Source organism: Portunus trituberculatus, chromosome 36, assembly GCF_017591435.1.
Source record: "Portunus trituberculatus isolate SZX2019 chromosome 36, ASM1759143v1, whole genome shotgun sequence".
In the NCBI taxonomy this organism is placed as follows: domain Eukaryota; kingdom Metazoa; phylum Arthropoda; class Malacostraca; order Decapoda; family Portunidae; genus Portunus; species Portunus trituberculatus.
In genome coordinates, this window is record NC_059290.1 from 5,512,419 (window position 1) to 5,536,712 (window position 24,294).

Sequence of the window (24,294 nt, forward strand, 5' to 3'; positions counted from 1 at the left end):
GCTTCCTTGATTTTACTTCATTCTTATATTCATCATCTTAATTCCCCGTCCGGTCTCAAGACAGAATAATGACGAAACGAGGGAACGAATGTTGGTTGTAGCAGTTGTCAGTGTCTTATCTCATTTTTAGCCTAGTAGAAGTTGTTTGGGATTTTCAGAGATGTTTTCGTAATTCTAACAATGGTTTAATTATCATTATTTTTTATTATTATTATTATTAGGAGTAGTAGTAGTAGTAGTAGTAGTAGTAGTAGTAGTAGTAGTAGTAGTAGTAGTAGTAGTAGTAGTAGTAGTAGTAGTAGTAGTAGTAGTAGTAGTAGTAGTGGTGGTAGTAGTAGTAGTTTTATAATAGTAGTAGTAGTAGTAGTAGTAGTAGTAGTAGTAGTAGAAGTAGTAGTATTAGTAGTAGTAGTAGTAGAAGTAAGTGGAGCCAGAGGCGAGCGAGGGGGAGGAGGCGGGACAGGGCTGGAGAGAGAGAGAGAGAGAGAGAGAGAGCGGCAGTGTTTACGTGAATCAGCTGACAGGGTGGGGCGGGGCAGCACACCTGGGCCACTCCTCTCTCTCCCTTCATGACCGTCGCTGCAGTATGAGCGTGTGGCGTGCTGGGACCAAGGCACACACCCCATACCCACACCCCGCAGCGCTCGCAGGACACGCAGGAGCCACAGCACGCCTCGTAGCACCATGGCAGCCACGTACGCAGCGCAACATTTCCTGGTGGTAATTTTCCTAGTAACAGGTGTTCTGCTGATGGTCTCACCTGTAGCCTTGGGGTCCCCAGGTGAGGGGGTAATGAGTGAAGTAGCAATTAATGCCAGCAAGTGTACATTCAACACTCAAGATGTGGCTCTGCAGTTCACCAGTGTTGATAATGTTACTCTTTCCAAGTCTGGAGTGTTGCTAGAGAATGTAACACTGTTTTTCGCTCTAAACGGGGATGACATACTGAAGGAGGTGCCTAACATAACCTTAACTCCCGGGAGTGCTAATCAGAGCTTTACCATCACGCTGGAGCCCTCAGGAGTTGGCCACACAACCTTGGTGGTGAATGCTACCCCGCCAAATATGACTGATGTGTCCAATGCGTATGTGCGTGTGTTCGTGTCTCACTCCAAGGAGCTGGACTACTTCAGCGATGTGGTGGGCTGGATTTACTTTGTGGCCTGGTCTGTGTCATTCTACCCACAGACATACAGCAACTGGAGACGAAGGAGTGTCATTGGCTTCCATTTTGACTTCCTCTCTCTTAATGTTGTGGGGTTCTTTATGTACAGTGTATTTAACATCTGCCTGTACTGGAGCTCCATCATACAGGCCCAGTACTTCCACCGGCACCCTTATGGTGTCAACCCGGTGCAGCTAAATGACGTCATCTTCTCCGTTCACGCCTTTGTTGCCTGCATGATTCAAGTCTTCCAGTGCTGCGTGTACGAGAGAGGTGACCAGCATGTGTCCAAGACTGCTAAGGTGATTCTAGGAGTCATAGCCTTGGTGACAGGGGTGATGGTGGTGCTCGGTGCGGCGGTGGTGGTGCAGTGGCTGGATTTCCTCTACTATGTCTCTTATGTCAAGCTCTTCATCACCCTCATCAAGTATATTCCACAGGTGTGTGTAATAGTAATGAATAGTTTATATTGCAGTAGAGACTGAAAATATACAATGAATAGGGGGAGGTTTAACAATAGACTTAGGGAAACTTTTGAGAATATATTAATTGTTAATGGCTCACATTATGGTGAGAATTGCACTGAGGTTGTATTGTGTGTATTTATTTACCTAGTTGTATTGTACAGGGTTCAGGCAGGGCTCATAGTATCCTGTCTCCATGTCTCCATTTATCTTTTTTCTTTTTTTTAAGTTATGCACATTGTGTGCTGTAACAACTTAATTATTCAATGCATTCCACTTTTCCACCATTCTGTGTGGAAAACTGTATTTTCTAATATCCTTCACACACTGCATCATCCTGATCTTCTGTACATAACCTCTTGTCCTTCTATCTTCTTCTGTCACCAGCACCAGGTCTTCCTTGTCTATCTTTTCAATGCCATTGACTATCTTGTACATTGTTATTAGGTCTCCTCATTCTCTTCTATCTTGTAAGGTTGGTAATACCATTTCCTTCAGCCATTCTTCTTATGTTAGATCCTTTTGTTCCAGCACCATCTTTGTAGCAATCTTCTGTATCCATTCTAATCTTCTTATATTTTTTTTTTAGAGCTCAGAGACCACACCACAGCTGCATATTGTAGCTTTGGACGTATCATGCTTGTCAGAATTTTTTTCATCATATCTTTGTCCATGAATTGAAATGCCACTCTTATATTAGTCAAGATTTTATATGATAATCCAAATATCTTGCTTAGTTATGTGTTTTTTGGGGCTCAGATTTTTTTCTGTATAATCACTCCCAGATCTTTTTCCTCTTTAGTCTTCAGTACTTGTTCCTCTTCCATCAGATAGTTCTGTACCAATCTTCTTTTGCTTTTTCCTTGTTCCATTATGTGACAATTCTTGGCATTGAACTCCAATTTCCACTTCTTACTGTGTGTGTATGTGCGTGTGTAATAATAATAATAATAATAATAATAATAATAATAATACGGTTTATTAAGAATTGCAGTACATACATACTGAAAATGTACATATGGGGATTGAGAGAGACTTAAGATTAGAACCTTAACTTAGCTGTTTATGGTTGTTTATGGTTTGCGCCATGGGGGGGATAGCATTACATGAAGATGTACATATGGGGATTGAGGGAGATTCAAGATGAGAACCTAATTTAGCTGTGTGTGTGTGTGTGTGTGTGTGTGTGTGTGTGTGTGTGTGTGTGTATTTACCTAGTTGTTGTTTTACAGGGCCTGGGCTTTATGCTCGTGTGGCCCCGTCTCCATATCTACACCTATCCAATTTTTCTTTAAAGCTATACACACTCTTTGCTGACACCACTTCCTCACTCAAACTGTTCCAAGTCTCAACACATCTTTGCAGGAAACTATAATTTTTAACATCTCTCAGACATCTTCCCTTCCTCAGTTTTTTACTATGCGATTTTGTGCTTCTAATATCATATTCTTCTCTCTGAATCAATTTCTCATTATCCACTTGATCCATTCCGTTAATCAATTTATAAACTTGTATCAGATCCCCTCTCTCCCTATGTGTGTGTGTGTGTGTGTGTGTGTGTGTGTGTGTGTATTTATTCCACAGTGTGTGTGTGTGTGTGTGTGTGTGTTTGTATGAGTGTACATGTGTGTTTATTCTGCAGGTGTGATACTTGACATGTTATTTTAATGGTGTGTATTTGCATATAATATATGTTTATTTAGTAGTAGTTTGTAAAGGATTGAGTTTATTTTGTGTGTGTGTGTGTGTGTGTGTGTGTGTGTGTGTGTGTGTGTGTGTGTGTGTGTGTGTGTGTGTGTATTTACCTAGTTGTAGTTTTACAGATCCTGGGCTTTATGCTCGTGTGGTCTCCATATCTACACTTATCCAATCTTACTTTAAAAGTATGCACCCGTTGCAGACACTACTTCTTCATTTAAACTCCATATCTACACTTATCCAATCTTACTTTAAAAGTATGCACACTCGTTGCAGACACTACTTTTAGTACTTATCAATTTCTTCATCATTTCTTTGTCCATGTAGTGAAATGCTACTCCAATATTCCTTAGCAAATTATATGATTCTCTAAAAATTCTATCAATATGACTTACTGGTTGATTGTTTTCTTCCATCGTCACTCCTAAGTCCTTTTCCTTTTTTACTTTCTCCAGTTCTACTCCATCTCCCATCTTATAGATTCCCACAGGTCGTCTTTCACTCTTTCCCATTTCCATGACATGGCTTTTGTTCACGTTGAGTTCCATTTCCCACTTTTTACTCCATTCCCAGATCTTATTTAGGTCTTCTTGCAGTATGTGTGTGTGTGGGTGGGTGTGTGTATGTGTGTGTGTGTGTGTGTGTGTGTGTGTGTGTGTGTGTGTGTGTGTGTGTGTGTATGTATGTGTGTGCCTTTACCTTATTTTATCATGGTGTATACCTTTTTAGTATTAAGTTGTGTTTCTACAGGATAGAGATAGTTATAATGTTGTGATTTTATTTACTTGTTTTTGTTTTAGCTTTGCATTATCTTTTTGTGTAGACTTGAGTTTATCAGTAATGTCATTTCTATATTAACTGACTTATATTAATTTATTTATTATCTAACCATGTTTTTACTGGATTAAGTTTAGTCTCTCTCTCTCTCTCTCTCTCTCTCTCTCTCTCTCTCTCTCTCTCTCTCTCTCTCTCTCTCTCTCTCTCTCTCTCTCTCTCTCTCTCTCTCTCTCTCTAATCAGTTTAATCCTTATCTAACCACACACTGTCATGCCTACTTTCTGGCTTATCTTCCTCTCCTTGGGTGCTTTCTAATCAGCTCCCCCTTCAGTACACATTTACATAGGTAAGCTTGGGAGGACAGAATTGATGCTACAGAAGAGAAGATCTGACCTGCATTCTCCTCAGTACATATTTATCTAGATAGACTGAGAGCTTACTAATGTGACTTTAAAGATGAGATGAGGTCCAAGGCAACTCAGACTACTTAAGCCTTCTAATCTTTTTTAATGCAACTTTTATTCTTGTTTTTTTTTCATTTGTTTTCTTTTCTTTCATCCTCATCCCTTTTTTTAAGTTTGGTTTTATTTCTCATTCTCCTATTCTTCCTCTATTATATTCTTATTTTTATAATCATTTAATCCTTTTTTGTCTTTTTTCTCTTCTCTTGGCTTCATATTGTCTTACTTCCTTCTCTAACTTCCTCTTTTTTTGTCTTTTTTATCTTTCATTTCTTTGATATTCTAGGTCTTCTTCCCCTCTATCCTATTTCTACATATTATTTCCTTTTCTATTAATCTTGTCTCTCCCTTTGCACCTCTTATTTTCCTTCTCTTCCTCTTTTTCTCTTTTCTGATCTAGCATATACTTTTCCTCTAACTTATCTTCCCTTTGTATCTCATTTTTCTTCTGTCTTACCCTCTAATCACGTCTACCACAATTTTACTAAACAATTATTTACCCTTTATTCATTTCACAACAGGCTTACTGCAATCCCTTATCCTTCATTCATCTCACTAAAGGCAACCTACAGCTTATATAATCCCTCTTACCCCCCTCCCTCTCCCATCTTTCACCAGTCTTTCTACAATTTACTACAATCATCTCCCCTCTATTCACTTCATAAGTCTTACCACAGCTTACTACAATCACTTATCCTTCATGCATCTCACTAAATACTTACTGCTGCTTATATAATCCCTCTCCTCCTCCCCATCTTTCACCACAGTCTTCCTACAATTTACTACCATCATTACCCTTCATTCATCTCTCTATAATCTTACCACAACTTACTGCAATCATTTACCTTCATGCATCTCACTACAGGGTTACTACAGCTTATATAATCTCTCTTGCCCTCCCATCTCTCACCACAGTCAGAAAAAAGAAAGGAGGGAGGGAAGGAAAATAAAAGTAAGAAAGGGAGGGGTAAGGTTGTTAGAAAAGAGAAATAACAGAATTGGGGTGATAGAGTATAGGAGGAGGTGGAATAGTAATGAAACGAGAGATTAAAAGAAAAAGAAGAGGAAGTTAGAAAAGGAAAGCAAGACAAAAGAGGATGAAGAAAGACTCACTACAATCATCTACCCTTCATTTATCTCCCCACAGGCTTACTACAACTACCAACGAAAGAGCACATCAGGCTGGAGCATTGGCAACATCCTCCTGGACTTCACTGGTGGCACTCTGTCCATCGCGCAAATGTTCATCCTCGCTTACAACTACCACGACTGGGGCTCCATCTTTGGCGACCCTACCAAGTTTGGTTTGGGTCTGTTTTCAGTAGTTTTTGACATCTTCTTCATGATCCAGCATTATATTTTGTACCGGGGGAATGGTGACGGCAGTGGGTATCATGGTAACCTCCTAGCCTCTCCACAGTTAACCCACAGCAGCTCCTTGACTGAATCCGTTTCCTCAGTTGATTACGGAGCGACAGGGAGCATCCATTGACTCCCGGCTACTCCCTCGTCCTCGTCCTTGTCCTCTTCCCTGTCTTCGTCAACCTTCAGGACCTCCTTCCTCTCGTCCACTTTCTCCTCGTCCTTCAAAAGCTCGCTCCTCCCATCTTCATCTTCCACTGTCTCGCCTCTATCATCTATTCCTTCATTTGAATCGTCTTTTAAGAGTTACCGGGCATAGTTTTTTTCTGCTCAGTCTTTGTTATTTCATGTCTTGTTTTTTCTTTTCAATGTTTTATTCTTGTTTTTTCCTTGTTCCTCTTCACAATTTTCCTGACTGTCTTTGTTTTTTACCTAATTATTTTCTTCATTGTCTTATTTCTTGGTTCTCATCTTTTTTGTCTGTTTTATTTCTCTTTGATTTATTTTCCTTTGCTAAACAATCTTATCTCTCTCTTACCTTACACCTTCACACTCTTCCCCTTCTAATGTCCTTTCTCTTATCCTCCTTTTCCTCTTCTCTTTCACTATATATCTCCTCTATCATCATATTTTCCTTTATCTTCTGTTTCTCTCTCAGTCATCTTCCTTTGCCTCTTTCCCCCTCTCTCTTTTTGTCCTATCTCCTTCCCATCTGGGCCTCCTTTTTCATACAGGAAGAGGGAGTGTAGCTGTTGCTCTTGTCACTCCAGTCTCCAAGCCAAAGATGTGTCTAGTACCTTGACTCAAGATGCTGTGTGTGTTGAATTTCTTACCTTGACTTGTCTTCTCTTTTGCCTCACTGGGATTATTCTGAAGATTGGTGAGGAATGATACCTGAAGTGTTGTTATTATTGTTGTTTTTTATCATTAGCTCTAAAGAAGTAGAAGTTTGGTAAGGTATGTGATATGTAATGTGATCTTTATTCTTTTTTTTTTCAGTTTGATGAATTATATAATAAGACTTTTTTCTTCTTTTTCTTTATTATTCTTATTTCTTATGTCTGAAAATAAGACTTGAGTTTTTCTTATGTATTAATCATTTTTTCATTGCATGTGAGAATGTTTTGGAAGTCTATTGAAATGTAAATTATATGGTCTGTTCTTTTCTTCTTTTTATTAACTAGAAAAGTGAGCATTTGGTGAAATGTACATAACGAGACCTGACCTTTTTTCCCTTTTTCTCTCCCTTTTTCTATATGTTATATTTGCACTTTTTTTTTTTATGCAAGTGATGATGGTTTTGGACTGTTATGTTGTTTGTTCATTATTTGTTATTGTTGCCATTTGGTAAGGATTAAGATATATAAAGAGGGTGAATTTGGAGTGTGTGTGTGTGTGTGTGTGTGTGTGTGTGTGTGTGTGTGTGTGCGTACATGTGTGTATGTACATACCTTACCTGATGTTACCTAACCTATCCTTAAAAAAAGTTACGGTAGATTATATTAGAGAAAGAAAGAAAAAAAATGAGATCAAAATGTTAAAATTGCAGGGGACAGACTAATTAATCAAAATGCAACTTGAAAACAGTATAATTAAACAGAAAAATAGTGTGAAAGGTAAACTGAACTAAAAGAGAGAAAGAGAGAGAGAGATACCATTGCAACAACATTTTAATACAACACTTGGTTATCTTTATTATCACAAAGATATTACCTGTGTTGACTTGACTGATTGACAAATGGGATGTATCTTAGTCTAATCACTTCTATTTGTGGTTTTAGTTTCCACTGTTCTAAGTAAGAGCAGAAGGTTGTTAAGTGTTTCGTAGTATGTATTAAGTTTTTGGTAGTGTTATTAAGAGACACCACTTGATACACTAACTCAGTCTTATATCAGTACAGTGTATAGTTAAGATCAAACTGCATTTTTATTTTTTTTATTTTTATTTTTATTTTTATTTTTTATTTTTTTTTTTTTACCCTCTGGTGGTATAAGTAATAGGGTGTTATGAATATTATCTTTCAGAAACTTGATGATACATTGACCTGATTCACGATTGTTTACTCCTAATGTTAATTTGGGAAGTTTGGTCAGTAAAGTAAGGCCAGATTATAGTGTTAAGGAACATTATATTTACTTCAGAAACATCACTACCTTACCTAACCTGAGATAACATAACCTAATGCAACTTCAATGTAAATTAAGCTCTATAATCTAACAATACCTAACATATCTGACATGGCATAACTTTACCTAACTTAACCAAACCTAACCTAATCTTTATCCAACCAAATCTTAACTCATCCAACATAATCTGACTTCCTAACCTAACCTAACATAGCTTAACCTAACCTTACATATATGAGCACAGAGTAAAAGTAAGGAGACTGAAATAAACATGTGTATTTCCAAGCATTCCATCCCACTACTTGAGGCTTCCATTGGTGTTGATTTGGTAACAATGCACAGCTGAGGATCAAAGACTCAGCATGGTCTTCCTGGCTTAGAGACGTGACCAGGGGAGCTGTGACAAGTGACCCAGCTGCCTTGAGTCTGACTTTGTGTAGCATACAGTGACTCAGCATTAAACATTGTTAACAGGTGTGTGGCAAGAATTAAGGAATACTTGAGGTCATGGCAATAATAACTCTGCCTGTGAATGATGTTGTGTATCTTAAAATGTGTATTAAATTAATTCCACCAGAACTCTTTTATAAAAGTATCTGATCAGTGAAATTGAAATACAGTCTTAATGGATCATAGTTGCACGAATAGCGTGAATTTGCAGCGTGTTTGAAGGCTCAATCAGGTTAGTGAGTAAAAGTACAAGTCTGTGATAGTTGGAATAAGGCATATGTTCACCATATATCAAGGCAGGATGAGAATATGTAGACCAGACAGTGAGTAAAAGCCTCAATCAGTAGGAATGAGATAAACTTACAGCATGTTTCAAGGCAGGACAATAACACATAAGCCTTTTAATAAATGAGCATCAGTCAGGCAGTTTTACCATGTCTTGGCATCCTCACCTGCCATAGTTACTGCCACACACTAATGACATGGTATAGTATTATTGTCTATGCTTTAAGATTTTGTTATATATAGTGGAGATGTGACTGCTATTTCATTTAGTAGTGATTTGTTAGTATTTTTCTTTGTGTTTGTGTCACAGAGTACATGTTGCATTCCATAGTTTAGTAGTATTGATATCTTTTTTTCTTTTTCTTTTTTGTTTTGGTGTTATAGATGATGAGATTCAGATTGTCACCTCACTGTAGTATTATCAGCAGTCTGTCTTGATATTCTTTGTATTTGCTGTAATGTTTCTTGGTTTAGTGTTATTGATTTTTTTTCACATCATGTTATTTGTAAAGTTTCATTCTCCACCTCGCTGTATCAAGAAGCTTTATTTTTGTTTGCTTTAATTTTTTTGCATGTTGTAGTTATTCTTATTAATTTTGAACTTTCAATCTCCACCTCACTGCATCAGAAATCTTACCCTATTGTTTATTTATTTATATTTCTCTTTACACTTTTCACAGCATAACATTCCTTACCAAAGTATTATTATGATTATTACAGCTTTCTTAGATATTATTTATAATGAAACTGACACACACTATTGTAACTAATTCTTATTATGTTATTTACTTTTATTGATCTCTCTATACTTGCTACAAACCTTGGCATCATATTTCTTAGCATTATTATCATTTTTGCCTCTTTTATATTATTGTCATTATTTATGATAAAAATGTGTCATAACAGGAGGCCTTTTTGTATTTACTTTTATTTATCTCTATTCTTGCTGCAAAACTCTACATCCTATTTCTTGGTATTATCTTTATTTTTGTCTTTTTGTATTAGTATTGGCATTTATGATGAAACTCGTATCATGGTATTATGAGGAATCCATAATTATGTTTTTAGTAGAGAGCATAGCACTTTTCTTCTCTCCTCTGTTAAAAATGTTACTAGTGTTACGCCAAAGTTGACACTCGTTATATATGTTATTAGTTGCTCTGCTCAGTTTTATCAAGTAACTTAGTGAATAAATACTGTAACATGATGAAAGTAAATTAAAAATCCTCACTCATGTACATTTGTAAATATTATGGAGTGAAGCACTGCAAATTACTGTGCTTCATAAGAAATGTTTATAGGAACTGGTAGGAGTTAGAAGCTATAAACCTAAGCTGACCTTTAATGACCTTAGCTAACTCAGCCTTGCCTAACTAACCCAACCTTGCCTATGCTAACATTACTAACCTGATACAGACCCACCTAACAACCTTATCTTATCATTGTTAACTTAACAAAATTACACATTGCTAACCTAATGTAACCTAAATTAACCTAATTATGTAACCTCATTAGTGCAAGGTCAGCTGTACCTACTCAAGATTATCCTAACCTAGTGTAACATACAAACCCAACCAAATGCTAACCTAACTTAAATTCATCACTGCAAACTCTAGCTAACCTACCAAATGTTTACATAACAGAACCTTGTGTAAATTATAAACACACACACACACACACACACACACACCAGAATCAGCCAGACACAACCTAACCTAACCTATCCAACCATAACCCAAACTAACCTTACCTACACAAACCCAGCCAAATACTTGCCTAATCAAACCTAATCATACCAGCACTAACCTAACCTAAATAAACCAACACTAACTTAACCAAACCTGAGCTGACCTGATGTAATTTAATATAAACTAACTTAACCCAAACTGACCCTTATGAATACTCATATAACCAACAAATGATCATATCAGCACTAACCTAATCTAATGCAACCTAACCTAATCTTGCATCCTAGCAGTACAAGCCAAGCATATCACACCCTGCACATCTTGTGAATCTCTTGTAGATCTGCAGCTTGAATCCCTTTGTACACACGACCCTGTTGATGTCTTTCCGATAGCCTTTAGATTGATGTAGGCAAGTATAGACGCATGTGGAAGTAATCACATATATAACAGATTAAGGAGCGTTATATCTCTTATTTGTAGTATTTATTTTTTGTGTATGTGTGTGTGTATGAATGAGAGGTATGATTTGTTGCCATATTTCTAACATTCATCCTCTGTGTAGGTGAAGTATTGATATAATTGGGAATCTTTCTTATAGTAGGTCATGACAGTTTAATAAGGGCATGACGCAATCTTTCAAGTGACAATAAGGAAGTGTGCAGGTGTATTTCATTTGTCACTGGCTGTTGGAAGGATTTATACTGTGCTCATTTTATCCAGTCCTCTTAACGGTGACATATAATAAGGTTTATATTATTCTTGTCTTGTCCAATTTTCATTCAACCGCCAATAACAAGGTTTATTGATCTCTTCAATTTGTTAGCGGCTGTCAGAAAGATTTTATCGTTCTTGTTTTGCCCAGTTCTCAAAAAGATGATAATAATAAAGTTTAATTGTCTCATTCATTTATTATCAGCTGTCAGATTTATTTTGTTTTCATCTTGTCCAGTGCACATGAAATTGACCACAGTAAAATTTGATTGTATTGTTCTCACTTTCTCCATTTCTCATTTAAATAACATAGCAAAACTGTGATGTTTCCTTCGATTTCTCTATTATGGACAAAGATTTCTACAGTTTTTATTCAAGCTTTCATGGTTGTGTCAATCTGTCATCAGCTGTTGTAGGGAAAGACACACATAGTCCAGCCTTTCCCACTGAAACTTGTAGTGTGTCGAAATATTTGTACATTCGATAATCACATTGCCAAGCGTTTTCCATTAAGATCTCTGTACTTACATATTCAGCACAGTAAATCCTTGGCATAGAGATTAGTGATATGATGGGCATTTTAACCCTACAGACAATCCCAGCATTCAACAATTTAAGGAGACCGTCTGGTGAGGTTTTTGAAAAGTCGAAAATAAAGAGGTACGTGGGTAATTTTTTTTCCGCTGATAGATGTTTATTACACAATGTTAGTTGAGTAGTTACAAGTGAATCGACCCATAAATAACTGCATGAAAAATAAAAAATAAATAAAAAATAATAATTCCTATAAACTTTGTCACCAGAGGACAGATTTCAATTTTGCCAGTACGGATATGAAGTATGTGGTATAACAAAACTTTCCATCTCATAGAATTTTGATTTTTTTTTATTTTGATGGCCATTATGAATTTTTTATTTATTTTTTTTTTATATAAAATTATATTGCGGCACTTTAGAAAAAAATTCCAAATTCTATGAGATGGAAATGTAGCAGCTTCATTGAGCTTCAAAATGATACCTCAAAATTGAAAATCCGTTGAGAAATGTGGGAGAAGATACGATTTGAATGATAAAAAGTGGAAACTGAGAGAAAGGCAAAAAACCCCAGAGATGTCATTTTCGTCCTCTATGAGCCTGTACATTTATTTGAGTTGGATATTTTGTGCTCATACACCACCATGTGCATCACATATGCTTTTTAGGCATGTTTAGAATATTCTGTAAGACTCATATGGCAAAAAAGGCTGGTAAAATAGGCTGGATTGTGGCTTGCAAGGTGTGAAATAACGGGCAAGATACTCAATAGATCCTCCTCCCATCGCAGTCACATGGACATTGAAATGGAAGGGGAGAGGGTGTGTTCCTGTGTACACCATAGTACTAAGTTACCAGCGTCCACCTTTCCTTACCAAAGAAACCACTTGTCATGGCTTTTTCCATGCTTATTATCATCATTTATGGTACAGAGAGTGGGGAGGGGGGAAGCCCCAGGCTATGGTGGGCATGGCAGGGGCCCTTTAAACTTTAAATACCTGACATATTTTAGCTTATTTACCCAAAATACTCCATCACTATGTTGCCATATGTTTGGGGATGCTCTGGAGGTGGTTTGGGGATTTTCGATATTTTTCATATTTTTCGATACCATGGCCACCGGACGGTTTCCTTAAAAGTTTTAATTAGAGTGAATTAGAAATAAGCATTGAGATTCTCCCATATTATCACTACATAAACAATAAGCTCATTTTCTCAATCCTAAATAGATTTATAAAGTTTTTTCAATATGTATCACAATCTCCATTACAACAATTTGGAATAAGTAAACAACCTCACCAACAATCAGAATACAACAACAGTTGTATCATCCTACAGGAAATTTCAATAGAATTGTTTAAACAGGAAACCTAAATTGAATTGTTTTAAGCCATATTACTGAATGACGTCCTTGTAATGACTTAATAATACTAAGCAACATTGCTAGCAACCATTGCATAAAACAAGCTAATTTTAAAACTACATTTATTTCTATAGCAACCTGGCTGAGCTGAATGACATCACTGTTAATTACTAGATATGATGAAAATTACTTTTCCTCCATCTTCAAAATGTCAGGGGTTTACTGTACTTATTTCATACTTTTGAGATGCATAATACTACCTAGCTAGTTGTATTAAGGTTATATGTTATATAGAGGCATATATATATATATATATATATATATATATATATATATATATATATATATATATATATATATATATATATATATATATATATTTATTCATTTATATATATATATATATATATATCAGATTATATTGACTAGTGTGAATGGAATGCAAATCATGGGTTATATTATTAAGTTTCTGTATCATTTGACTGCTTTTTGACAGGGCCCCATGAAAGTTGTGAAGGTTTCTGGGGGTGTTTTCATGATTCCAGTGATGCTATAACAAGGGCTCTCTATCATGTCTTTCTTTTAACATGCTCTAGTGGATGTTCATAGATTTTCAAGGGTGTTTTCATAATTCTAGTGATAGTTTTATGGGCTCTTGTGAAAGTTTATGGGGTTTTCAAGGGTGTTTTCATGGTTGTTATAGTGTAATAGATTCTAATGGTGGTTTATATATTTTTTAAAGATATTTTCATGAGTTTAGCAATGCTGTGACAGGTTTTAGTGGGAGTTACTGAGATTTTCAATGCGTGTTTTCATGGTTGTCATCACTTAACAGGTTTTAATGGGAGTTCATAAAGTTTCCAAAGATTCATGATTCTTATGAGTTTAATTGGCTCTAGTTGGAAGTTATTGGGGTTTTGAACAGATGTTTCCATGGTTGTAGTGATTAGTTTAACAGGCTCTAGTGAAGGTTTTTGTGATTTTCAATGGGTGTTTTCATAGTTGTAGTGATAGCTTAAAAAGAATTTTGCATCACTGAGAAGAAAACATCCACTAGAAGCTGAATAAACATCTGTGGCCTTTGAAAACAGTCTGATGTGAGAGCAGTGTTTCAAAATGTAGACCAGTGTTATTACTCCTATTTTTTTACTTTGATCTGAGAAGAAAAAAAATTGAAGCAAAGGGAACATGTGTGTGAAAACAATATACATGACTGTATTTCTTGATAGGGGAAGAATCGCATAGCAGGAATTCACATGTGATAATGATTGTGTGTTGGGTATGTAGGTGGGTAGCTCAGTGATATAGTTTGTGTGAGGGAGGGAAGGGAGGCTTGAGCTGTGTACTTATGCCTTAGTTTGTATTAGGAGTAGCAAGAAGTGGTGTTTAGTGATCAGAAGTTAAGTAATATTCTGTCCATCACTGTGCTTTGTGCTTCCCTCAGGTCTGTATGCTTAGATGTTCCTGGATGTCACATTAAGCCTGCAATATGTAACAATTCTTAACAATAAATAACTGAGATTTTTATATGTATCTGCAGGAACAACAGGGATTATAAGAGTAGATTTTGCAGTTTCTAGCTGTAATGTTTAGGTGTGGGTATAGAACAAGAAATGTATCAGTGATTAGTTGTTAAAGAAAGGGCTGTGAAATAACAATGAAAGGGTTAAACAAGCTATATTGGAAGTTATTTAGATTTTCAAGTTGGATGTTTTTTTATTTGGTTTTATGAGCATTTGTTGGAAGTTCTTGGAGATTCCAGGGGTGTTTTTATTTGAGTGAGTTTAGTAAGGCTTGTACACTTTGACTAAGCTCTTTTGAAAGTTATTTTGGATTTCCATCGGTGTTTTCAAGACTAGTGATTACTTTATATGAACTCTATACCCATGAAAACTTGGCTTATAAAATCAACCAGTAGGAACAAAAGCAAAACATTTAAGCTCACAGACCTTAATTTGAAGTCTAACAATTAGCTAGTGATCTGATAAAACCTGACCATTGATTCTCAGCACACCAGACTCAAGGTTAGTATGCCCTGCACAGTGGAAGGTCGTGTGTGTTACTTGACTGGTGACTCCTAAACTTGTTGATAGTTTAAAATGTGTACCTATGAATCTTGTACAGTATGTTACCAGAATATATACTCGTACATGAAACAGTATGTTGCCAGAATATATACATGAATATCTTTAATAGGACATGATAATGCAGTGTTTTCCTTTACCAAGTGGCTGCAGATTTAACAGAACAGTGATCATATCTGTTCATCTGTGTATATATATAGTCTTCACATAATTACTTTCATAAACAAATTGCCTAAGTAAGTTATAGTTTTGAGAGAGTTTAGATAGAAAAAAGACAAGCTACTTTTCTTTGTACATTGGTACCTGAGTTACAAATTTAATTCGTTCCATGATGGTGCTTGTAACTCAAGTTGCTCGTGACTCATAAATTTTCCCATTGATATTAATCAAAATATTATTAATCTGTTGCATCCTCCAAAAAAAAGATGGGGTGAGTTTCAGACCACCACACAGGCCTTAACAGGAAATTAATACTACTGGTAGGTATGAGTTGTGATGAGAAAACTATAAGTACAAGAATATCCACAAATAAATTACTTGGGCAGTTTGTCTATGAGGGTGATATGGTGAGTTTTCTTCTTCTTTCTATCCCATCACTTTCAGGGTTGTGTCCTTCCAAGTTTCAGATTGTAAATATAAACTATAACATCCTTCATGTTGTATACTTGAGAGAAATATCCTTGCAATGTGTGTACAGCTGCATGCAAATAATAAGAAAAACGAGGGAAAAGAAGTAGGTATTAATGAGAAAATCTTACTTTTATTTCATGTCTTCTTGCGACAAGGAATGACAATGCAAGTTGAAAAAGTGAATGATACAATAATGGATAAAAACGGTAAGGAGAAAACTTAGATATATCTATAGGGACAAACATGGCATTTGATGGGGCCTGCCAGGAAGGGAAAGGAGAGGGAGGAAAAAAGGAGGATGAGAAGCCAAAGAAAAGAGGAAAAAAAGATATAAGAAAAAGAATATGAGAAGGTAAGAATAAAGAAGAAAATTGAAAATCCTAACCAAATAACACAAAAGAAAAACCAACAAGAAAAAGACCCAAGAGCAAAAATAAGATGACAAGGCGACAAGAATTAAAAAGAAACAAATTATAATCAAATGACACCACCACAATGTTTATAGTAAAGAAAACCATCAATATTAGCTGAAAAATGGACACAAAACTTACACAACTTGAGTCCACAATCAAAATACCTTCTCAAAAGCCTTAAAAACCTCCACTTACAATCCTAACCCTAAAATAAAGGCGCCTGTTATTGTGTCACCTTAAAACCAGCCCCCGACAGACCCACACATCTTTCTTGGACTGCCATGGTGAGCTTAGATAGGCTTGATCTTGAAGTGTAGGCCGATGAGGGAGAAGACGAGACACTTGAGATCCTGGACGAGGTAATAGAAGCACCTCAAACCATCCGGATCCCTGAAGTTGCAGGAGAAAATTGAACTGTGATAGAAGTGCTAGTTTTTTCTTTTTCTTTTTTCTTTTCTTTTTTTTTAATACAGAAGTTTTTTCTTATTTTATGTAAGAAGGGAAAACTGGCCAAGGGCAACAAAAGCAATAAAACAAAAAAAGGCCCACTAAGACGTCAGTCTCTGAAAGGATATGGTAAGTGATGGATGGATGTGATAAGAGAATAAGCAAGTGTGATACCAGAAGGGTTTCATGTGGTGATAGAAAATGAGGTGAATATCATAAAAGAATCTGTACGTCATATAAACAGGAAAAAAAAAAAATTACAGTAAGAAGAAAAATAACAAGCAAAAGTAAAATATGATAGGAAAGGGAAAAACAGGAAAAGAATAAAAGTAATAAGATGAAGTAAATGAATAAGAAAAGAAAAGAGGAATAACAATAAGAGAAAACAATATACATAAAGGAACCCAGCCAGAGAAAGAAATGGAAAAAGGAGAAAATATAAAAGAAAATGAAGAACAAAGTAATTGAAAGGAAGACAAAGATCCAGAAAAAAAAGAATACAGTGGAACCTTGGTTCATGAATGCCCCTGTGCACGAATAAATCAGTTCTCAAATTTTTTTTTATTTATTTATTTTTATTTATTTTATTTTATTTATTTTTTTTTTTATTTATTTATTTATTTTTTTTTTTTTTTTTTTTTTTTTTTTTTCAAATTTTGTGTTGGTCCATGAACAGAGTTGATGGCTTTGGCAAGATGCTGTCACATGGAGTATCAGTTGTTCTCATGGTACCACACATTAAAGTGTTTCTTGTGGTACTATTTTTTTTTTTTTTTTTTTTTTCCATTAAACTGGTCCTCATTATGCCTCCCAAGAAAGTATTAGTGAGTGGTGTTAACAAGCCTCAGCATATTATAATAGAAATAAAGTCATACCAGCAAAGCATCTTGAAAAGATTACTGCTGCTTAATCCACATGAAAAACAACAGAAAATAAGAACTTTATTACAAATGTGGAACACAAGAAAAAAAATGACTTCCAAGATGCTTTGGTGGTAATGGCAAGTCTCAGGAGTCAAGAGATTCTGCCAGATTTTTTGTTTGGGCTGCCATATTTGTCATCACAGCTGATTGCAACAAAAAGGGCAGCAAATGATGCATGGTAAATGTCGTCAGGAAGATCTTGCTGTCAGTTAGATGCCATTATTAAAGCAATGACAATTCTTTGTTTATTCCAGCTGAGAGGCACACAAAAGTGTTTGATAGAGAATATGTGCTGAAGGGACCACAGGGCGCATGCCAAGTTACCCTCTCAAACGCAGCCTGGGGTCCAAGAATGGATTAATCTAAGTATTTTGCATTGATTCCTATGGTTTTGGTTCATGAACATTTTAGTTTGCAAACGGCCTTCAGGAATTAATCAAATTTATAAAATGAAGTTTCACTGTAACAATAAGAGATAAAAAAGTAAAAGGAAAAAAAAGGAAAAGCTGAAAAAAAAAAAAACGACAAAGTAAAAGAATAAAAATGAAAAAAGATGACCAAGAAAAGAAGATAGAAAAGTAAATAAGAGAAAACAACAAAGTATAAAAAAAAAACGAAAAGATACAACAAACCTACAAAGAAGAGAAAAAAAACAAGACAAAAAAAAGACAAAAAGACAAAATTAAATTAAATAAAAAACAAAGTACCACCACCACCACCATCTCACCTGGAGCTATTAACATCAACAAGGGAGCCAATCTTGGAGGTGGTGAAAGAGATGTGCTCATCGCCAATCACAATCTCCAGCTCCTGCCGCCCCACTCGGTCAGGCTGCGGCCAGGAAGAGTCATCCTCCTGCATGATCTCTGAGTCATCAATAATTCTCTTCAGCTCCTCCATGACGCAGCGGTGGCAGTATGCCTGGGCAGGGTAGAAGGTCGGTTAATGGGTCTTTCTTTTTTATCTAGATGTAGCTTACTGACTGAAGGGAAGAAGTTATCCACTACTGTTTTTTTAATTCTATATCTATTTTCTTTATGTAAGATGGGAAATAAGGCCAAGGGCAACAAAAATTAAACAAAACAGGCTCACTTAGGTGACAATCCCGAAGCAGGTCCAAGAGCTAAAAAGAATGGGATAAATAAATGTCTTGAAACCTCCCTCTTAAATTACTTTAGGCCATAGGAAGATGGAAATACAGAAGCAGGCAGGAAGTTTGAGTTTAATACTACATTATGTTTTTGTAAGTGTATCTTGGGAATGATGAAGGTTGTAAGTACATAGTTAAATTGTGTTATTTTACTTATATACAACTTTTCTCTTCCACCTGGTGCATCAACAAAACCATCTGAAGAAGAGCACTGACAAAAACCAGAGAAAAACAAAATCACTTGGAGTATTGACAAAACAATTTACTGTTATTTCACCCACATGCCAATTTGCCCAGTAGACATTTCACCAGCAAATCAATTCACCACAAGACTTTCCGGCTACACATGAGTAAATTCACTCTCTCATTCCATGTCATGCTTTGATTATGAGGAGAATGATCATGGGAATTAATGGATACTGTTTATCCAATTGTGTGTTTACCTGATAGCAATAAAAAATTTGAAAGGAAATATTCTTTATATTCATGTGCTGAATATTGAAATGAGACCTTTAAAACTAATTCAAATTTAAAAACGGATCTATATAAATACATATTAACCATGAACGAGCATCCATGAGCGCACACACACACACACACACACACACACAAACACATACACACCGCGTAGTGTAGTGGTTATGCCTTCGACTCACAATCGAGGCCGGGTTCGAGTCCCGGAAAGCAGCGAGGCAAATGGGCAAGCCTCTTAATGTGTGGCCCCAGTTCACATAGCAGTAAAAATAGGTACGGGATGTAACTCGAGGGGTTGTGGCCTCGCTTTCCCGGTGTGTGTTGTGTGTTGATGTGGTCTCAGTCCTACCCGAAGATCGGTCTATGAGCTCTGAGCTCGCTCCGTAACAGGGAAGACTGGCTGGATGACCAGCAGGCAACCGAGGTGAATTACACACACACACACACACACACACACACACACACACACACACACACACACACACACACACACACACACACATATTTTTATTTTTGGAAATATACAAAACAGGAGTCAGTGAATATGTCCTGAAATATAGACCTAAGGAAGAAGGAAAGAAAGATTGGTTTAATGCAAAGTGTGCCAGGGCAAAGGAGAAAAGGGATGGAGCATGGAAAAGGTGGAGGAGAAATAGAAATGCAGTAAATAAGGTAAACTTCAAGATAGCAAGAAATTAATATGTTAAAGTGAGGAAGGAAGAGGAGAGGATCTATGAAAAGGACATAGTCGAAAAATGCAAGGAGCAACCAAAATTGTTCTACAGATTCATAAACGGAAAAATAAGACAAAAAGAAACAATAGAAAGGTTAAAAGGAGAAAATGGGATGGTGGAAGACCCAAAAGTATGGCAGAACTGTTAAATAATAAGTTCCAGGAGGTCTTTACTAAGGAATCCAAATTTGAAAGACCACAGGGTAATAGAGACCATCTATATGGAAGAGATTAAAGTAACCAAGCTTGAAATAAAAGAATTAATGAAGGAATTGGATGAAGAAAAGGCAATGGGACCGGATGAAGTCTCAGGCAGAATACTGAAAGAATGTAGGGAAGAACTAGCAAGTCCTATATACAACATCATAAAATGCTCAATAGAAAATGGAACAGTACCAGTGGAATGGAAAAGAGCTGAGGTGGTTCCCATATATAAGAGCGGAAGGAAGGAAGAACCTCTAAATTACAGACCAGTATCACTAACTAGTGTAATATGCAAGATGTGTGAAAGAGTAATAAAGAAACAATGGATCGAGTTCCTTGAAGACAACAAATTACTATCAAATAACCAATTTGGCTTTAGAAAAGGTCGGTCGTGTGTAACAAATTTACTGAGTTTCTACTCTAGAATAGTTGATAGGGTACAAGAGAGAGAGGATGGGTTGATTGTATTTACTTGGATTTAAAAAAGGCATTTGATAAAGTGCCACATGCAAGGTTACTGTGGAAATTAGAGGAGAAGGGTGGTTTAAAAGGAAACACATTGAGATGGATGGAAAATTATTTGAGGGGAAGAGAAATAAGGACATTGGTCAAAGATATGAAGTCCAAGTGGAGCGCAGTAGAAAGCGGAGTGTCACAGGGGTCAGTATTGGCACCAATACTTTTTTGTCACTTATATAAATGACATGCCAAAAGGAGTGAAGAGCTACATAAATCTTTGCGGACGATGCGAAACTTTGCAGGGTTATAAAGCAAAAAGAGGATTGTGAAATACTGCAAGAAGACCTAAATAAGATCTGGGAATGGAGTAAAAAGTGGAGATGGAATTCAATGTGGACAAAAGCCATGTCATGGAAATGGGAAAGAGTGAAAGACGACCAGTGGGAATCTATAAGATGGGAGATGGAGTAGAACTGGAGAAAGTAAAAAAGGAAAAGGATTTGGGAGTGACTATGGAAGAAAATAATCAACCGGCAAGCCATATTGATAGAATTTTCAGAGAGACATATAATTTGCTAAGGAATATTGGAATAGCATTTCACTATATGGACAAAGAAATGATGAAGAAACTGATAAGTACTATAATAAGACCCAGATTGGAATATGCAGGAGTAGTGTGGACCCCTCACAAAAAGAAACACATAAGGAAGCTGGAGAGACTACAAAAAAAATGCTGCAAGAATGGTCCCAGAACTTGAAGAGATGACATATGAGGAGAGACTAAAGGCTATGGATCTTCCAACATTGGAGGAGAGAGGGGATCTCATACAAGTTTATAAATTGATAAATGGAATGGACCAAGTGGACAATGAGTATCTGATCCTGGGAGAAGAATATGCCAATCGAAGCACAAGATCGCATAGTAAGAAGCTGAGGAAGGGAAGATGTGTAAGAGATATTAAAAAGTATAGTTTCCCACAAAGATGTATTGAGACATGGAACAGTTTGAATGAAGAAGTAGTGTCTGCAACGAGTGTGCATACTTTAAAGTAAGATTGGATAAGTGTAGATATGGAGACAGGGCCACACGAGCATAAAGCCCAGGCCCTGTAAAACTACAACTAGGTAAATACATTACGATTCTACAAGAAATATTTATAGTTTAGAAAATATTCTTAATATTGTTTCCATACACAAATACTTCACGCTTCTCTTAATTTGCAAACTTACAGTCATTGATAATCCTGTTCATACCAGTAGAAATAATGTAAATTTAAGATGCCCTACCTTTAGAATTACAATATATAAGAATAGCATCATATGTAACAGCTCAAACTTGTATAACAACCTGCCAAACGAGATCAAACTTCTTGGTAATTTCAACAAACAAACATATAAAAACAAAATAAAGAAACATATTTTGATTGAACAAAATTTAGCATAAACTTGTACCTATGCTTTGTGCTGTGTATCTGTTTATAATTACATTTTCCTTTTCTTTTCATATTTTGTTATTGAATGCTTGTATATATGGGGTCTCAATCAGACTATAGAATGTATTAGTTAGGTTTCTACCTTGGTAAAAGCACATTGTATGCAAGTTAACTTTACAATGAAATAGGATTACTCCCTAACTAGGTTAGATATTATGTAAAACTATTTTTCTGCTCTCACTACATATAATTTTTAATTACGTCTGTCTTAAGAGTTTTGACTCGACAGACCATGCCTGACATATTTATTGATTGTAAATCTGCCTGTACTCCTTAAAAAATGGCAATAAACATTTGGCCACTATTTTTCAGAAAGTTAGGAAATAATTCACACAATGTCCTGAGCTCTTATTGAGTTATGGCTTCCTTGATGTGTATTGTACTGTGTCTTTGTATCTTAGCCAGCAGCCAATCCTTCATAGAACTCACAGTCAAGTACGACCTGTCAGTCCTATGGCTTCACATAAATATTTCATATAGCTACTACTCTGTACATTATCGGCAGTGCTCCTTGTCTCCAATTCTTTTGTAACTTTTCATAATCACTTGTAACCAATAAATCCACAGTGTGGGCCAAATGACTCCACAGTGTGGGGTGAAATGACCTGTGGTGAAGTGACTCTGTGGCGAACTGGCATGTGGGCAAAATAACTGGATACTGACAAAACCAGTGGGAAGGAGCATCTCACCTCCTTGCGGATCATGACATCATTCTTGTAGTTGGAGTTGTTGGCATATCGGAGTTTACCTGTGGAGCAGTTGGATCATTAGTACAGCTCTGAAGACTTTACCTAATTTAACTAGTAATTTGTACAACTTTTTTCTTTATTTTGTTTTTTCTATTTCTCTCATTCATTCATCATCTATCTTGTTTCTTTTATCTTCTTTAGCTGTGTCAGGTTACATTATGACATACTAACCCTTTGACTGCCACTTAACACACCTTAACCTAGTCATCACTCACTTTCAGACACCTTCACTTGTTCTACAGCCACACCCAATCACATTATAGAGAAGTTAAAAAATGAATTCTAATTCATTACTAACTTTCGTATAGATGCTTACAAAACTTCATACAGTTTTGTTTCTGCTGCTAACTGTTTTGTGTTGCAGTGAAAGGGTAAAATTAACATAGAAATACACTAATTTAACATTCTTTTTCTTATATATATATATATATATATATATATATATATATATATATATATATATATATATATATAATTTTCAGTGGACTAATATCACTAACTGAATCTATAAATTGAAAATATCCTTTTTTTTCTGATAATTTTTTTTTATTTATTTTTCTACATTATTCAACTACATCTGTTTTTATAAGTACTTACTAACCTATTATGTACTTAATTCTAAGAAAACTACAATCCTGACCAAACCCAGCCTACCACTCCTTCACAATATTTAGACACCAAAACCACACACATAAAAAAAAAGCAGCATTAAAACCCTCAATAGGCCTACAAAACCCTCCATATGCTTAAAACATCAGTATTTTATTTACTTGACATTAACTCAACCTAACCTAACCAACACCCAGAAACTCCCCCTACAACACATCAAACACATAGAAGTAACCTAAAACAATCCACTATAGGCCTAAAACAACACCTAACAGGCATTACAACATCATAAACATTCTTACATATATTTTTTTTCCCCTACACGTGAAGCTGAACTTTCTCTGACCCCTTAATGCACCCTTCATTTCTCCACCTTCCCGCCATTCTAAGCCACCTATCTCACTGGTCACTTACTCACCATCAGGTCTGAACTCAAATTCCAGGAACTCGTGGCCGAATTTGCCTTTGTGGCCAACGTAATAGCGAATATAAAAGTCTCCCGGCATTTTCTCCTCTCTTCAGGCGTCCACTGGTGCTGATGATGACGATGATAGGTGATAATCTTGGTCTTTCCTGTTGCATTCTCGTCCTCAAACAACTCTCCTGCAAAAGATTTCTTCCAGCTAGCAGTGAAATTATATAAAAACTCAACGTTTCCCCTGGTTACTCAAATAATACCCTTCTTACATCATGGATGGTTCACATTATCAAATAAGCTCTTCCCTCTTTCCGCCTGAAAGCCATTCTTCATGTATTATCAGCTTGGAGATAGAATGGAATGTACTCAAATTCCTTGATCATCAGTCACAAGGAGGCTTCTCGATCAGCACACGAAGATGTT

General features: G+C 36.1%; 2 protein-coding genes across 2 annotated transcripts; one reads left to right on the forward strand and one right to left on the reverse strand.

Moving 5' to 3' along the window:
• The first annotated feature begins 464 nt into the window (after positions 1 to 464).
• LOC123513548 (cystinosin homolog) lies at positions 465 to 9,996 on the forward strand. Its single transcript, XM_045270779.1, has 2 exons — positions 465 to 1,605; positions 5,713 to 9,996. Exons 1-2 carry the CDS (start codon positions 685 to 687, stop codon positions 6,055 to 6,057), a joined length of 1,266 nt encoding a protein of 421 aa, XP_045126714.1. The 5' UTR covers positions 465 to 684; the 3' UTR covers positions 6,058 to 9,996.
• A 5,913-nt stretch (positions 9,997 to 15,909) lies between these two features.
• Positions 15,910 to 24,028, reverse strand: LOC123513561 (protein mago nashi homolog). Its single transcript, XM_045270795.1, has 4 exons — positions 23,872 to 24,028; positions 22,785 to 22,843; positions 18,310 to 18,503; positions 15,910 to 16,602 (listed from the first exon to the last, which is right to left on the reverse strand). Exons 1-4 carry the CDS (start codon positions 23,957 to 23,959, stop codon positions 16,503 to 16,505), a joined length of 441 nt encoding a protein of 146 aa, XP_045126730.1. The 5' UTR covers positions 23,960 to 24,028; the 3' UTR covers positions 15,910 to 16,502.
• Between the last annotated feature and the right edge of the window lie 266 nt (positions 24,029 to 24,294).

Bases quoted from the DNA above. Each gene is read 5' to 3' on its own strand.
- LOC123513561 (XM_045270795.1), bottom strand. From the start codon at position 23,959: ATGCCGGGAGACTTTTATATTCGCTATTACGTTGGCCACAAAGGCAAA. The intron at 18,504-22,784 runs GTGAGATGCTCC...TACCCTGCCCAG, and splicing joins ATGTCATGATCCGCAAGGAG to GCATACTGCCACCGCTGCGT. The intron at 16,603-18,309 runs GTGAGATGGTGG...CTGCAACTTCAG, and splicing joins GTTGATGTTAATAGCTCCAG to GGATCCGGATGGTTTGAGGT.
- LOC123513548 (XM_045270779.1), top strand. From the start codon at position 685: ATGGCAGCCACGTACGCAGCGCAACATTTCCTGGTGGTAATTTTCCTA. The intron at 1,606-5,712 runs GTGTGTGTAATA...ATCTCCCCACAG, and splicing joins TCATCAAGTATATTCCACAG to GCTTACTACAACTACCAACG.